Source organism: Petaurus breviceps, unplaced genomic scaffold, assembly GCF_028583685.1.
Source record: "Petaurus breviceps papuanus isolate PSGF00001 unplaced genomic scaffold, PetGlider_PUasm1.0 90779, whole genome shotgun sequence".
NCBI lineage: Eukaryota > Metazoa > Chordata > Mammalia > Diprotodontia > Petauridae > Petaurus > Petaurus breviceps.
Window position 1 is genome coordinate 7,308,485 of NW_027187344.1, and position 14,903 is coordinate 7,323,387.

General features: G+C 37.9%; 1 protein-coding gene across 1 annotated transcript in view; it reads right to left on the reverse strand.

Moving 5' to 3' along the window:
* Positions 1-14,903, reverse strand: part of NUP214 (nucleoporin 214) — a 101,526-nt gene that overhangs the window by 71,346 nt on the left and 15,277 nt on the right. Inside the window, exons 10-17 of the mRNA XM_069069339.1 lie at positions 14,304-14,430; positions 12,072-12,233; positions 9,370-9,883; positions 8,395-8,570; positions 6,550-6,638; positions 5,817-5,906; positions 5,427-5,576; positions 4,925-5,083 (exon numbers count right to left, since the gene is read on the reverse strand). Coding sequence (XP_068925440.1) covers positions 4,925-5,083; positions 5,427-5,576; positions 5,817-5,906; positions 6,550-6,638; positions 8,395-8,570; positions 9,370-9,883; positions 12,072-12,233; positions 14,304-14,430 — 1,467 coding nt within the window. The remainder of the gene's footprint in view (positions 1-4,924; positions 5,084-5,426; positions 5,577-5,816; positions 5,907-6,549; positions 6,639-8,394; positions 8,571-9,369; positions 9,884-12,071; positions 12,234-14,303; positions 14,431-14,903) is intronic.

The window sequence follows — 14,903 nt, forward strand, 5'->3', positions numbered from 1 at the left end:
ATATGAACTGACACAAAGTGAAGGGAGCAGACCTAAGAAAACATTATATATAGTAATAGCAATATTGCAACAATAATCAAAAGTGAAAGATTTAGCTGCTTTGATCAAGAAAATGATCCATGACAATTCCAAAGGATTCATGATGAAAAATGTCATCTACCTTCAGACAGAAAACTGATGAAATTTGAATGCAAACTAAAACATATTTTTTTTTACTTTATTTTTCTTGGGTTTAGTGGCTTGGGTTTTTTTTTTTTTTTTTTGGCAACATAGTTAATGTGGAAATATGTTTTGCATGACTTCACATGAATCATGGGTAATTGTATTTTTTGCCTTCTCAATGTGTGAGTAAAGGGTGGAGAGAGGGAAAGACTTTGGAATTGAAAATTAAAATAGAATTCAAACTAAAATAAAAGTGATGTCCTCCTCCCAGCCACTTCTAACACTATTAAAAAAAAAAAAGAATCACCAAAACATTTATTTTAACTGCACAAAAGAGATCATGAAATTCAGAAGGATTTACTTCAAGCAGAACAGCTTGAAAGTAATGTGTACAATTTATACACATATACATATATGTGTATATGCATACACATATATTAAAGCAAGCACTTTGAAATGGAAACTTACTGTTTTAAAAAGAATCCTGGTTTTGTGTTCTGTTGTGTGCACAGAAATTCTCTTTTTTTGGTATTTAAGTTCAAAGTAAATTTTTTTTTTAAAACAGGGAACAATTAGGGATGAGGGATTAAGAGGGAGGATAGTATTGGGGAGGGAAGAGTCATAAGCAAAATATTTTGATCTGGAAGTGGGAATTAAAAGAAAAAAAAAAGAACTAGAATCCAGGAGGGTGCTCAACAACTGAGGAGTGCCTGAGCAAACCATGGTACATAAATGTAACAGAATAACACTATACCATAAGAAAAGACAAAAGACTACTGTAGAGGATCCTAGGTAGTATGATGTGGAGTAAAGGGAGAAGAAGCAGAACAATTTACACCAGGACAACATTGTAAATAAAAACAACTTCCAAAGACTTATGAATGTTCAGCAGTAGAAGGACTAGCCGTGTCTGCAGAGGACCCATGAGGAAATAGGTCACTCTCTTCCTGACAAAGGTGATGGACTCAAAGTACAGAAAAAGGTACGTTTTGGCATGTGGACATTGTGTGGATTCCTTCTGCCTGAATATGCTTCTTTGTTACCAGGATTTAACACCCTTTTATTCACTTTTTTACCTGTGGAGGAGAGGGTCTATTAATACTGACATTTTAAAAAAGAGGGTCACTGAAACTTTTTTAACATACAGAAAAGAAGGAAGCTCAGAAAATCATGATAGTTTTGAAATTGATGTTTGGAATTCATTATATACATCTTTTTAAAAAGTGGCATCAGTCATGGAAAAGTCATGATTTCATATACAATCTGCTTTTTGTTCCCTTCCATGTATATGCAAATGTTCTTTCTTGGGGTGTTTAAAATAAAAATTAAAAACAGAATTTGGACCAAAAAAAGCTCATTCACACGGCAACCTAAAATTCTTCACTTTCTAGTATTATCCTACATGACATTCCTCTAATAGAAATTCAATTCTTTGGATTATGTGGTATTCTCTAAAATTCTAATAACTCTAGAAAGGGTAACACTTTGAAAAAACTTAGTGTAAATATATTTATTTAATCAAACTGCTTTTCTCATTAGAAGTCTGTCTGCTTTGCTATCACGGATTTCTGCTCAGCTTTTCCTTTTTCAGTTTCTATAAAGTGTTTATCAACAATTTGGGAATTTTCCATCACATTCTGGCATTTGGACAGAAGTCATTTAGTTTTATGCATTGCTACTCATGAAATTAATGGCAATGTGGCGAGCCATTATAAACCGTCAAATTACTGGGTCAAGCATTAACTAAAAAAAAAAAGCAAAGCTGAAGCAACCTTGCAGATTTTTAGAACCAAAAATTTCAGTCAAGGCTGAACTATGTTTGTCATTTCTATTAGCTTTTATTATTAAATTCCTATCTTTATTTATGGGAATGCAACCTCAGTAGACTAACAAAATACAAATAGCAGCATTATGGGTTAAACTTATGTTTATTTCTCTACAATTTTTCTTCTCTGCTTGGTCTTCTGTTAAACTACTAGGTCTACACAAAACGAGTTATAAAAGTTCTAATCTAAAAACTGGAACCTTATGCTAAAACTGCATACAGACTGAAAGACAAGATGCTTGTACACTGAGGATAAACTACTCTCTGTCTATTCAAGTCTTATGTTTTGTTCCAATCTGTTTGAAAAATGTTATGATGCACTTAAATTTTTAACTGAAAAAGTCACAGACTTTTAAAAAGAAGCCACACTGTAAGGATAAAGAAATCTCAATATTTAGTTTGCAATTAAGCATAAGCACAATATATGAATTTCAAGAAAATACCCAGGGGAAGAGTGGAGGCTTTTTCTTTTGATAAAGAATAATTATTCCCTTTTGATTGGGAAACCAGTAATTAGGAGAAACACTGCATAACCTTCTCTACATGACCTCACAGTGAGGGAAACAGAAACTGACAACAAAAAAATCAGATGGCATCCACAAGGGACTTTCCTCTGATAAATTATAAGGAGACAACTGCTCCCTTGCTTAAGGGAGTTAAAACCTGTATTAGAAAAACTTGAAGGAACTTCTGATTCCAAGTTACCGTGAATCCTCATACAAGCTATTATAAAAGAAGGTCCCAATAATGCATTGTTCATGGAGTTGTGGATTGATCCAACTATTCTGGTTTGGTTTTTTTTTTGGGGGGGGGGGAGACAGGGCAATTGGGGTTAAGTGACTTGCCCAAGGTCACACGATTAGTAAGTGTTAAGTATCTGAGGCCACATTTCAACACAGGTCCTCCTAACTCCAGGGCTGGTGCTCTATTCACTGATCAACCTAGTCGACCCGATCCAACCATTCTGGAGAGCAATTCAGAACTATGCCCAAAGGGCAATCCAACTGTGTATACCCTTTGACCCAGCAATACCACTACTAGGTCTGTATCCCAAAGAGATCACAAAAAAGGGAAAAGGACCCATATGCACAAAAATATTCATAGTAGTTTTTCTGTGGTGGCAAAGAATTGGAAATTGAGGGAATGCCCATCAGAATAGCTGAACAAGTTGGGGTTTATCAATATAATGGAATACTACTGTGCTATAAAAAATGATGAGCATGTGGATTTCTGAAAAACCTGGAAAGATTTACAGCAACTGATGCTAAGTAAAGTGAGCAGAACCAAAAAAAAAAACAAACCCATTAAACACAGTAACAGTTAACACTGTGAACATCAACTATGACTGACTTAACTCTTCTCAGCTATACAATGATCCAAGACTCATGATGGAAAATGCTATCCATATCCAGAGAAAAAACTATGGAGTCTGAACGCAGATCAAAATTTTTACTTTTTTTTTCTTTTGTGGTTTTCCCCTTTTGTTTTGTTTCTTCTTTCACAACATGACTAAGGGGGAAATATATTTCCAAAACTGCACATATATAACCTATATCAGATTGCCTGCCATCTTGAGGAGGAGGTAGAGGAGATAGGGAGGGAGAAAAATTTGGAACTCAAAATTTTGTAAAAATGAATGTTGAAAACTATCTTTATATGTAATTGGAAAAAATAAAATACTAGTTAAAAAAAGAAAGGAAAGGTGAGAAGGCAGGCTATGTTTCATCTGATTAAAAAAAAATCACTTCACTGATATCTTACCAAAAAAAAAAAAGTCCATCATCTTTTTCTAATGAGAGATTACCTTTCATTTCCTCAAAGTAAGGGATGATGAGAGATGGTGCCGACAGTAAAAGTTCTGAATAAAAGGGGAGGCCAGGGATTGCCCCTCCTGCAAATGCTCCTGTCCCTGCCCCAAATCTTGACAAACTTGCAGGGAAGTGGACATAAGCAGAGGGGCAACCAAACTTAACAAAAGACTAAGGGTCTCTGACCTAGAGATATAAAGATTTAGGGAGAAATGAAAGAATTCTATACACACGTCTGAGGGGGAAAGCTCAGGTTAAGCAGTGATGGATAATAGTTAAGAGTATCTCCTTATTCCATTAAATCTAAATCTATAAATATATCCTTCTCAATACTGTATAATTACATTTAACTGTTTGAGTTAAAAAACCACTTATTAAGTGACTAGAGGCAGTATGATGGATAGGCACTGGACTTTCAGTCAGGAAAACTTGGGTTCATATTCTGCCTCAGACACTTACTAGCTATATGACCCTGGACAAATCACTTAACCTCTCTGGGCTTGCTTCCTCATATATAAGATAAGGGGGTTAGATTCAATGGCCTCTAAGGTTTCTTCCAGTTCTAAATCTATGATCCCTTGATTCTACGACTACTGAGTGCAACTGGCTTGTGTTAGGCATTGAGAGTGTGACAAATTTGAAAGTAGGAAGAATCCCTGCATCCACAAATTTATAGTCTACGAAGAGAACAGATACATACACAATTACAAGTTGTTTTTTTAAATAGAAAAAGTGTGATTGAATGGGAAAACACACTTTTCTTTCTGATTTAGATAAGTATGTAGGTGCTTGGATCAGGAGTTCATAACCAACACAACCCATCTGCCTCATGGCATGTGTCCTAACGGCCACTTAAGGAGAAAAAAATAGTCTCCAGAGTATCGATCTCAGCAGTGTTAGAATTACTGTAATAAATTTATAATATACTTTTTCTAAAAACCCAAGCTGTGTGTAATAAAGATCCAGAGCATCTTTTTCCTGTTCTGTATATAAAGAAATGTCCCTATTTGTTGATGTTCATCAAGTCCACATAATAACTTTTCAAGAAGAGTGCTAATCTTTATCTGTAGTGCTGACAAACATCACATAAGAATAACTGAAAAAGCCCACTTCTCCTAGTATTTCCTACCTGAAGCTGAGCTTCACTCTTAGGATCCAGTGGTCTCTTATAGAGTAAATGAAGATATCCAGAGTCATGATTTCTTTCATTCTGTTCTCTTGCCTCTTCAACCCCTGCAAAACCCTCTAATAAGGTAGTCTTCAGGGTGCTAATATCTCCATGAAGAGACTAAAAAGAATCAAAGGAATATAATGATGAAGAAAAATGTTATCAAGATAAAAAAAAAATATTTTTTTTGGAATGAGCAGGGTATTGTCAACAAAAAGATTAATTGGGTTATTAGATTATTTGGTAAAAATACAGGAAAAAAAAGAAGGGGAAGGGTCACTTGAAAAGTAACAAATTTTCAAACGCAAAGACTAAAACTGCTGATCCAAACCAAAAGGGAAGGAGTCAAATGCATATGCAGTGTAGGGAAACAATGAACGTTGTTCACCTTGTCTTTGAGGAGGTGAAGCATTAGTGACCAATAAACCAGTTCAACCTACGGAAAAGATGAACAGATACATACCTCTGTTGTCTCTTTAATCTCCAGGAGAAAGGTGTGTAAGTCCTCTGATTCTGTCCGCAGCATCTTCATCTCCTCCGCAGTGCCAACTTGGAAACAGGCTTTGGAAGTTCGGGCTTTTAGCTCTTCCATCTCCTTTTGAAAGTGGGCAATCTACATAATCAAGCATTGAGAAAAACCAATCCAAAAAGTGAGACAATGAGATCTGAATGACTGTTGCTATTGTAGAACTGACTAATCTAGTGCAAAGTTGTGAACCTGCTTCCAGGGAAATGGGCTAAGGCCACCCACTAGGATGATGATAGTGACTAAAAGCCTTTACCAGAACCAAATTTCCTTGATGTGGTTGCATTAGGTCAGAGGAGAAAAAGAATCTGCAGGGTATAACATTACCTCCTCACTAATCCCAGCCATCACAGGGTCTGAATCTTTCCACTGATGCAGCTGCTTTTCCATCGCAATGGCAGGCTGTGGTGATTTGGCCTGAAATGAGAAGTTTTGAAAACCTACTAAGTTGTGACCACTGAAAGCTGCCTGTGTATGTATACAAACATTTTAACATAGGTGAAAAGTCTTATGGAAGGTTTAATTGCTTCTAATTATACACAATAGTTAACAGGGGGTTCTGAAATGCAAACTCAGTTAAAAATACACTATCAAAAGCATAAGCTTGTGATTTGATAAGGAGTGACTCAACTGTTCAAGGTTCTCCAAGGTTTTAACTTAAGTCCCATAAGAAAGAAATTGATGGTGGAGGACCAGAAAAATAAAGCCATTAGATTCATTTCTTGCTTATTTGGGGGAAGGATAAAAAAAATTAAATGCTACCTTATATTTAGAAAAAAGTAAGAAAAGAAGACATCCCATAATATAAAAATATATGAGTGAGTCAACAGAGAATATAAACCTATAATCTTTAGTTTAAGATAAAGTATGCATGCACTAAGTCAAAAATCTCACACTTCTTGATATTTTTTACTGCATTGCAGAGATCTAAATATGTCAAAGGGATTCTTCAAAAATGATAATTCCAAAAGAAAATAGGAATCATAGTTTCAAAAATATACACTTAAATGAGTTTATTAAAAAGCATATATAATTTTGCTTGAATTCAAGCATTTAGTACCTGAGTAGTACTTGACTTTGCCATTGGAGCAGTGATCCTGGCCGATTTCTGCACCATTGAAGACACTGGACTGCTCTGGCAAGAGCGTCCTGTAATAACAATGAGCAAACTCAATCATAACATACCACATTTACATAATTTCCTCAACCCCAAATATGAGAAAGAAAAAAAGTGTATAATTCTTCCTCAGAGTGGCTATCAGCCATGGCAACAAATGGAAGGCTGCCATAGTTACCACTAGTGGAAACATTCAGACAAGGTCCTGCTAGCCACAGGTGGTCCCAAAATAGCTAAGTGAGAATCAAGGATAAGAATAGAAGATCTGCTGCTGGCACTTCTGACAATGACAGTACTAACTCACATAATGCCATTTCTCTCTGTTATTCCCTATACCTTCAGAGACAGAAGATTAATTTCCTCAAATTGGGGGTAGGGAGGGAAGACAACATATAATGCAGGAAATAGTCAGTATGGAAATATTTCTATAGTTGGAGTAAGTGAAGAAAATCTATTATCAGAAGACTAAGCTAACCATGGTAAGCAGCACCAGGCCTTCCTTTCTCTTAGGTAACAGTGATTTCAGAGTAGGCTATTCTTGGGAGTTAAGATTTCAATAATTCTATTACCTTTCTTAGGTAAAACCAACCTGATAAAGCTAAGAAACACTGTAGGTTTTACATGTGCTTAAAGACACAATGGTAGCATAGAAGAGACTCGACTTCCTCATATACTCAGTATCCAGGATTCTGCCTGGCAGAGCAGGTGCTTATTAATAAACTCTCATTGACTGACAAAATAAGGATACTACCTCACAGAACTATTTTGAAGAAACAATTCTGTAAGATGTAAAATCCCATATACATTTAAACCATTATTTTAATTCATGAAAATAATTGAAATTGGGGCGGCCAGGTGGCTCAGCAAGTAAGAGCACCGGCTCCAGTGTTGGGATGACCTGGATCAAATCCGGGCTCAGATACTCAGCACCATACCCAGAAATAACTGGCCTTGTAACCTTGAGCAAGTTACTTAACCCCAATTGCTTATAAAAAAAAAATAATTGAAATTCTAAACAGGAATGGGCTAAGGAAATGTACTAGACACTGCCTGCACTGCCCTTCAGCCTGGTCCTCCTCAGCTGCCTTTGGCTGCCTCTGCTGCCCCTCTATGTGACAGATTGTTCATGGTTTTGACATCTGCAAAAGTCATTCACTTGTGACTGCTTTGGGCTCGAGTAACAAGTATAATAGTCACTGCAAGACCATCCTCATCTCTGCTCTTTAATGAATCATTTTAGAGTCCACAAAGGATGGAGACAGACACTAGATGCAGATGAATGGCCACTAGACCCATTATTTGAATCGCCAAGTACACTCAGCTCTGTGAGAAATGATAAGGAGACAAGGAAGCCTGCCAATCACAGTATTAGCTCCAGAACACCACATAATCTACAGATTCTCCCAAATAAGAGAATAGAAAATCCATAGTAACTTATTCTACCATAAAAGGAGAAAGAAATATTTTTTTCCATTTACTTAACTGATACCTCTAAGAACACTGAAAAAAAAAACCCCTATCTTTAAGAATATTTGAGGTAGCATGGCATAGTGATTAGAGAGTCAACATTGACTAGGAAGACCTGTGTTCAGGTTCCACATCTGACACATACTTGGGCAAATTCCTTAACTTCTTAGTGCTCTAGGTAATTCCCTAAGAAGGAGAAACACTGACCTGCACTGGGAGAAGGAAATTACTGGAAATTACCAATGAAATTATCAATTCTGTCTCTATCCCATTCCTCACCGAGAATCTAAGACCTTTAAAGCCATCTGCTTGAAAGCATACCTGAAACAGAGGGAGACACTGATGACTTTGCTGATACTGAGCTAGATGAAGATGAGAGAGGCGTGGAGTGACTGACAGGGCCGGCAGAAGCCAATTTGGAGGCTGAAGAAAATGAGAGCATTGAGGAGCTGCTCTGGGAATTGCTGATGGGAGTAGAAGACTCTCCAGCAGGAAACCTGCAAAAAAAGCAGACTATTTCAAAAGAGCCCATCACAAATATTTCTTTCTCATGCTAGTAAAAATTGATACCCCTAAAATATAATTTATTATCAAAAGAAATGCTCCTAACTTCATGCAATACAAATGTCTTGAATATCACTTTAAAAGAGTACCGGTTGGGGGGGCGGCTAGGTGGCGCAGTGAGTAGAGCAACTGGCCCTGGAGTCAGGAGGACCTGAGTTCAAATCTGGCCTCAGACACTTAACACAAAAACTAGTCGTGTGACCTTGGGCAAGTCACTTAACCCCAACTGCCCTCCAAAAAGCAAAAAAAAAAAAAAGAGTACCGGTTGTAAGGAAATATGAATATCACTTTACTGGATAGTCTGCTGATTTGAGAATGAACTAGTCAACCCTCTTATCAAATAAATATTTAACAGGAATATGAACTACTAAATTTGCCACAATAGGGTACTAGTTTCAGCATCTGTTCAACCAAGCTTTGGGGCAAAGGAATGTCTCCCAACCAAAGGGATTCCTACTTCTGCCTTTTGTCAAAAGTGCACTCATTTAACCACTTGCGCACTCATCAAGCACTCATCAAGTACAGGGTCCTGGAGTAGCAGTGAGAGGTGGGCAAAAGTAATAGAAGACATGGCCCCTCCTCCTAAAGGAACTGACAGTCTAATGGGGAGTGAGTGCTATATAAATCTGTACACAAGTCCTCTAGACTCTATCCACCAGTCAAAACAAAAGCTCTAAATATTTCTATGTATCACAAAGAAAAATCCAATTCTCTCAAGGAAGTATTACTTACTTTTCATTCAGGTTTACTTTGGCTGCAGAGGATGTAGGTGGGAAAGATGTCTTTGCCCCCATTTGTGGAGTAGACATGCTAGCCACTGGAGTATTTTCCACCGCAGGCTTAAAAGCAGGTGATCCAAAATAGAAGGAAGATGCAGAAGTCACTGGGGCTAGGGAGGGGGCTGAGGCCAGAGGGGCTTTAGAAGGTGTAAAAGAGAAGGCTGGCGCACTAGTTACAGCAGAGCTTAGAGCTGGTTTGGAGCTGTCTGAGGAAAAGGGATAAGGAGGGGGATCTCCAGACATCAAACTGGATGATTTCAAGGATGGAGAGCCAAATGGAAAGGTAGCAGCAGGGAGAGTGACTGTAGGCAGAATGAAAGCGGTAGTTGATGTGGCAAGGGATAAGGGTGGGGCAGGGGCTGGAGCCGGAGCCGGAGCCAGAGCCTGAGCCAGAGTTGGAACTGGAGGTGGTGATGCTTCAAGCTTCAGAGGGGCCTGAGTGGAAGTTGGGGTTGTGGGAGTACTTCCTGGAAATGGGAAAGAAGACAATTAACATTCATAGTGGAAATCAAACATTACAAAACAAAACGGAAGTGAAAGTAAACCTAGCCATAAATGGGTATAAGAAAAAGTAAAGAGATTACATTAGGAAAATCAAAGATTTAATAATAAAAGTAATATTAGCTAACTCTAAGGAATCTTCTCAGATAACTGGATTACATCCCTGTTTCTGGATGTAGATGAATAATTTTCAATTCTCTTCCTGGAACTTCAAAGAAGTTAGTTTTGTAATACAGGATCTCATGAGAATCTGACCAGGAGCACTCAGAAAAAGAAATATTTTTAAGTGTCACCATTTCTGAGTTAGTACTACATGAAGTGTATTTACAATACACTTTCCTTACAATCACCTGGTATGTTTGGTAGTTTAAGTATTGTTAGCCCCATTCTATGGATGTGAAAGCTGAGATTTAGTCAAATGAAGTGATAAAAGAGGAAGTGGCTGAAGAGGGAACTTGAAACCTGGGCTTTTCATGTTCTAGCACCACCCCTTGCAATATAATCTCCTTTGAAGAACATCTGTCATTACAAAGGAAACTTTTTTAAAAAACAAACCCTTTTTGGTACTAAAAGACTTCTTGTGGGCTACCCTACATGCATGTACCTAGGTAAATAGTAAGGGTTAACATTTCTGAAGAGCCCACTCACACATGCTGGTCATATCAACATAAATTCACTTGGGATCTTAACATGAACACTACACTGCAGATGTGTTTATATATGTGTATGCATATGTGAGTATACATGTACACATAAATGCACACACACGGATGCATGTGCACACACAGATGCAAATATAATTATTCAAATGGACTACTGCCCTCTTTCTTGTGTCTGTGCCAGACAAATACACACTTAACAAGTAAAGAAGGCTTGAGAAATCTTTAAGAACCACAGATTTAGTTAAGGACACATTTGCAAGGCTTGGGTGGAGAGCGTGCTCCTAGCCATCTGTTCAATTCTATTTCCTGCTTACAAGCACTCTCTCTTTTGCAGGCCCAAAATAAAGAGCTGGGGGACTTCAAGATTTGTGGAAGAGTAGCCCTAGTCATCAGGAAAGATTAAGACTAAAAACTGGCATTTACATTAAGTTTTTATATTTTACACCACCTATTGGATAAGAGCTCCCCCCAGTGATCATGTACAAAGTAAATGCCATCAAGAAGGAAAGTATGAGCAAGGCTCCCTGTATACACTGGAACTTGTCATATCACAATGTGTGTCACCCATTAAGGAGGATTAGGCAAGAGAGCCCATATAGCGCACTGCTACCAATCAGGTCATACTGGTGCAAGCTTTCAGAGTGCTTCAGGGTTTGCAAGGCACTTTGCTTTCCATAGATTATCTCTATGATCCTCACAACAAGTCTCAGTTTCTGAGGAGGTGTTATTATTATACCCATTTTACCGAAGAGGAAATGGATTTGAAAAAGATTAGATTACTTGCTCAGGGTCATGGAATGAATGTGCAATGTAGGATTTGCACAAGTTTTCCTGACTCCAGTCCATTGTTCTAGTCATTATGTCCTACCACCTGCTAGGGAATATCTTGATCTACAAAGCCCCATACAAATAAGTGAACCAGGACATTAGTCCCTTGGTCATCAAAAGGTTATTGGTATTGTTCATCAGTAGTCTAGGTGTCTTAATAGTCCCATTTAGGAATGTACCAATGGGAAAGGTATAAGGAAAGGCATCCTAATAATAACTGACATTGACATAGTGCTTTAAGGTTTGCAAAGTGCTTTTCTGTACATTATCTCATTTGATCCTCACAATAGCCCTGTGAGATAAGCACTACAGGTACCATTCTCATTTTACAGAGACCCAAAGGCCCAAAGGGTTAAGCACCCTTGATACCAATAGCGGGTGTCAGAGGTGGGGCTTGAACATAGGTCCCTCCTGCCTAAATTCTCTTACCACCCAATTCTATACTTTCAGAAAGCATAGAATTCCTTGTACCACATGAAGATGGGAGTTGTGTGATATAACAGATAAGCATAGTACCTTGCGCGCATTAGGTACTTAATAAATGTGTTAAACTCTGAGTAACCACCATTTGTACTTCCTTGGCTCCTTCCTTTCTGAGAAAAAAAATTCTTCAACAAGCTGATTACAAATTCCTTGTCTACAAAAGAAATTTGAGGGTATGTACCTGTTGATTTGGGTTGTCGTTCTCCTTCTAGAATAAGTTGCTCTGGGGGCTTGATCAGAGATCTGAGACCAGGATTTTGATTGATCATATAAAATGGACAAAGTACACCATCTGTTGAAAGCAACATCAGAACTGGAGCAGGAGGAACAGTCTTTTCATCATCTATTAAAGAGAAGGATTTTAGAGAGACAATGTCAGTTTGGGAACCTAGAGACACTTCTTGTTGACACAAGAAGCTGGCCAACAGGTTTCCCACAAGGAGATTATATACTTAAAATTGTTGGGATTTGAATCTTAACTTTCATTCTATAACTATCTAAAGAAAACCACCACAGCTAAAGGGGATTTGTTCTGTGAAGTTTGAATTCAGTCAAAGGGCCACACCTGAGAAGCTAGAGGGCCATGTGGCCGAGGGTACCCCCACTCCAGTATTAGATAATCAGCTTTCTGCTGTGCCCTATATGAAGATGATTTCATTACTCTGCCAAAGGCATGGAGCTTTAAAGTGTAGCTCAATACTCAAAGGGAAGGTTGAGAATGCCTCAAGGTATGAAAAACTATGAGTGTGTATCCTCAAAGCATTTAAAATTAAAGGACAAAAATCTTTAGGCAGAATTGCTAGCAGGAAAATGATAGACTAACTTATATGTAAAGCAAAGCAGGGGACAGAAAGGCACATTAAACAACATTACATTCACTCACAGTTGAATCCTAAACTTGTCAGTTCAGACTTTTCAAGGGTAATCAAATGAACCAGCTTCTCCTCTGGACCAGTCAGTGCAAACAGCTAATCAGACCAAACAGTCCTGCATGACTGAGGCTTGTATAAGGGGATTATGCTATAGAATTTAATGGTGCTTGACTGTGATACACTCCCAAAGCCTGGAGCACCAAGAGGCAGATGAAAAATATTTCTCTTGATTCACAGCATTTGGCCAAGCATCAACAAAGTAGGTGGTATATAGAGCTCCAGACTGATAACAGTTGGATTCTATGGTTGAAAAGTCACAATTTTCAAATCCATATGGTTAAAAACCACATTTTTAGTATAAACAGAATTGTCTCACTGAATGGGGGAAAGAGAGGGAAAGGACATGTTGTCAATAAAGAAGTCAAAAGGATTTGATATAGGTGTCAAAAACAAGAACTTGAACCATCTCTCTGGCAGCAAATCAAGGATTTAGAGGAAAGTGCTTGAATTTTCTCCTAAAATTCTTTCCCTTTCAGTGATTAAGAAATGCTGCAATGTTGGAGGGAGACCAGAGTTGTGGCACTCTAAAAAGCCATTTAGCAGTGGTGGCACCAGAAAGACAAACCTAATTCTCCCCAACCAGGATGGATACTCAAAACTCCTTATGAGTAAAGAACATCTTTTATTTCTGTTCCACCAAAGCACCTGGCATAATGCTAAGCACACAAAAGGTAAACAAAGAAAGAATGCTGCCTAATGACTCAGAGATGAAGCATAGGCCTTTTTTTTTTGGTGGGGGTTTGGGAGTGTGGTGTGAGAAATGGATCACACTATTTCATGTGAGATATAACAGAGACAAGAGACAAGACCTGTTTGAGATCACTGATAAAAATCCTACAACAAGATTACCCCAGTAATCCTTCCATTATTCCATGCCTAATACAGAAAGCTGACAATTGACAAATGGCAAGTGCTTTAAGAGGAAAAGCATGCCACTGTTGTTTCTGATGCTAGAGTTTGGAAGGAGTGGGTCAAACCCCTTTTTGTGGAACCCTTCCAGGCAACATGTAGTAGCTAGCTACGCAGATTCTCAGGAGTTCAGATGCAACCTGACATTAAAATGATTGGAATACCCCAATTAGTGACTGTTGTAATCTATGAGGTGTCACCAAAGAAAACTATCTGAAACACTATGATAAAGAAGATAACAATAAAAATAAAAACAATCAAGGAATGAAACTCCAACTGAGCATTAACATCAAATTTAAGTTTCTAGATTTTAACTGTATTTTAGAGAGAAATGTTAAGTCATGTTATAATCTCCTGTGTCAGTTTCAACAACGACCCCCATATAAAGGGTTTTAGGGGACTGTGTGCCACCAAAATAAATGAGAATTGTGCATAAGTTTAAGCAGTATAGTTGAGAGATAGTGAAATGTATTTGTCATTAACATGTACTTCTGGAGATATCTTGCTTGAAAAGTCAAACAATCTTTTGAAAGAACCGTATTTCTGAGTTTAAAGGTGAGGGTCTCACTTACTGATGGGTATTTCTACTTGGCTGGTATAATCTATAGCAACACCCACAGGCAAGGAATCATCACTCTTATCGGTAACAGGCAGTTCTGCTCGGCTGGAGTCTTCCAGAAGCCAGGATTCCCAGTTAGTCTGGAAAGGAAGAAAGAGCCATTTTAGTCCATGTTTTGCCTTTTATCTCATTCATGTGGGAATAAGTGAAGTACCACTTCTCTTGGATTAACTTGTTATCTACAAATTTACTCTAAAATTTAAATCCAACCTGGCATTAAAATGGTGAAAGCCCAGGGCAGCCTCAGAAATCTGGAGGCTGGGAAATTTACTTTCTCCTCCTTAAACTGAGACAATAGTCAAAATATATTACAATAAAGAAGATTTACTTTCTCTTCCTTATAATAAATTAAGAAAACTCATTTTGTGGAGGAAGTGTAATATAATGAAAAGAACACCTACTAGCTAGGTCTCTTCACTGCCTGTCTACCAATAACTGCCTATGTGATCTCATAAGCTATTTGGGCTCAGCCTCCTGCCACAATGAATAAATCTTTGACTGCAGGAGATAATATGTAGAAAAGTGTTTGGTAAACATTAGCATGCTATATGAA